General features: G+C 69.1%; 1 protein-coding gene across 1 annotated transcript; it reads left to right on the forward strand.

Annotated features, from left to right (window-relative positions):
• Positions 1-143: 143 nt before the first annotated feature.
• On the forward strand, positions 144-362 carry H696_02487 (hypothetical protein; the record flags this gene model as incomplete). Its single annotated transcript, XM_009496396.1, has 2 exons — positions 144-166; positions 254-362. The coding sequence occupies 2 exons, from the start codon at positions 144-146 to the stop codon at positions 360-362; spliced, it is 132 nt and encodes a 43-aa protein (XP_009494671.1).
• Between the last annotated feature and the right edge of the window lie 143 nt (positions 363-505).

Genomic DNA, 505 nt, shown 5'->3' on the forward strand with positions numbered 1-505 from the left:
CCCCCCCCCCCTCCTGTAGCCAGCTCTCACTCTGACCCATGCATATTCTCCCTGGCCTGCCGCGGCTTTGCGGGCCATCCTCTTGCCCCTGCCCTCGCCCTTCCTCCCCCAAGGTGACCATCGTGTCAGACGCCTTCACCGGGATGACTCCCCTTGCGCGCCACCGGTACGCCCCCATCACCCCTTCCCCCCTTCCCGCCGGGTCCCTGGTCTGTCACACTCACCCTTTCGCAACCATTCGGCCCCGCCACAGCGCCGTGCATGCCGCCCTGCAGGAGGTCATGCCCAAGGTTCACGCGATCACCATCAATGCCCTTACCCCGGCCGTGTATGCCAAGCAGCAGCAGAAGGCCCAGGAGTAGAGGCCTCCCCCGGTCTCCCCCCCCCCCCCCTCCCCGCTCCCCCCCCCCCCTGCTTTCTCTCCTCCACCAACCCCACCCCCCCTCTTCCTGCCGTCCCCCCCCCCGACCCACGCCCATTGCTCATGCACCCACACGCCCGGGGA

Source organism: Fonticula alba (assembly GCF_000388065.1).
Source record: "Fonticula alba strain ATCC 38817 unplaced genomic scaffold supercont2.3, whole genome shotgun sequence".
Lineage (NCBI taxonomy): Eukaryota > Rotosphaerida > Fonticulaceae > Fonticula > Fonticula alba.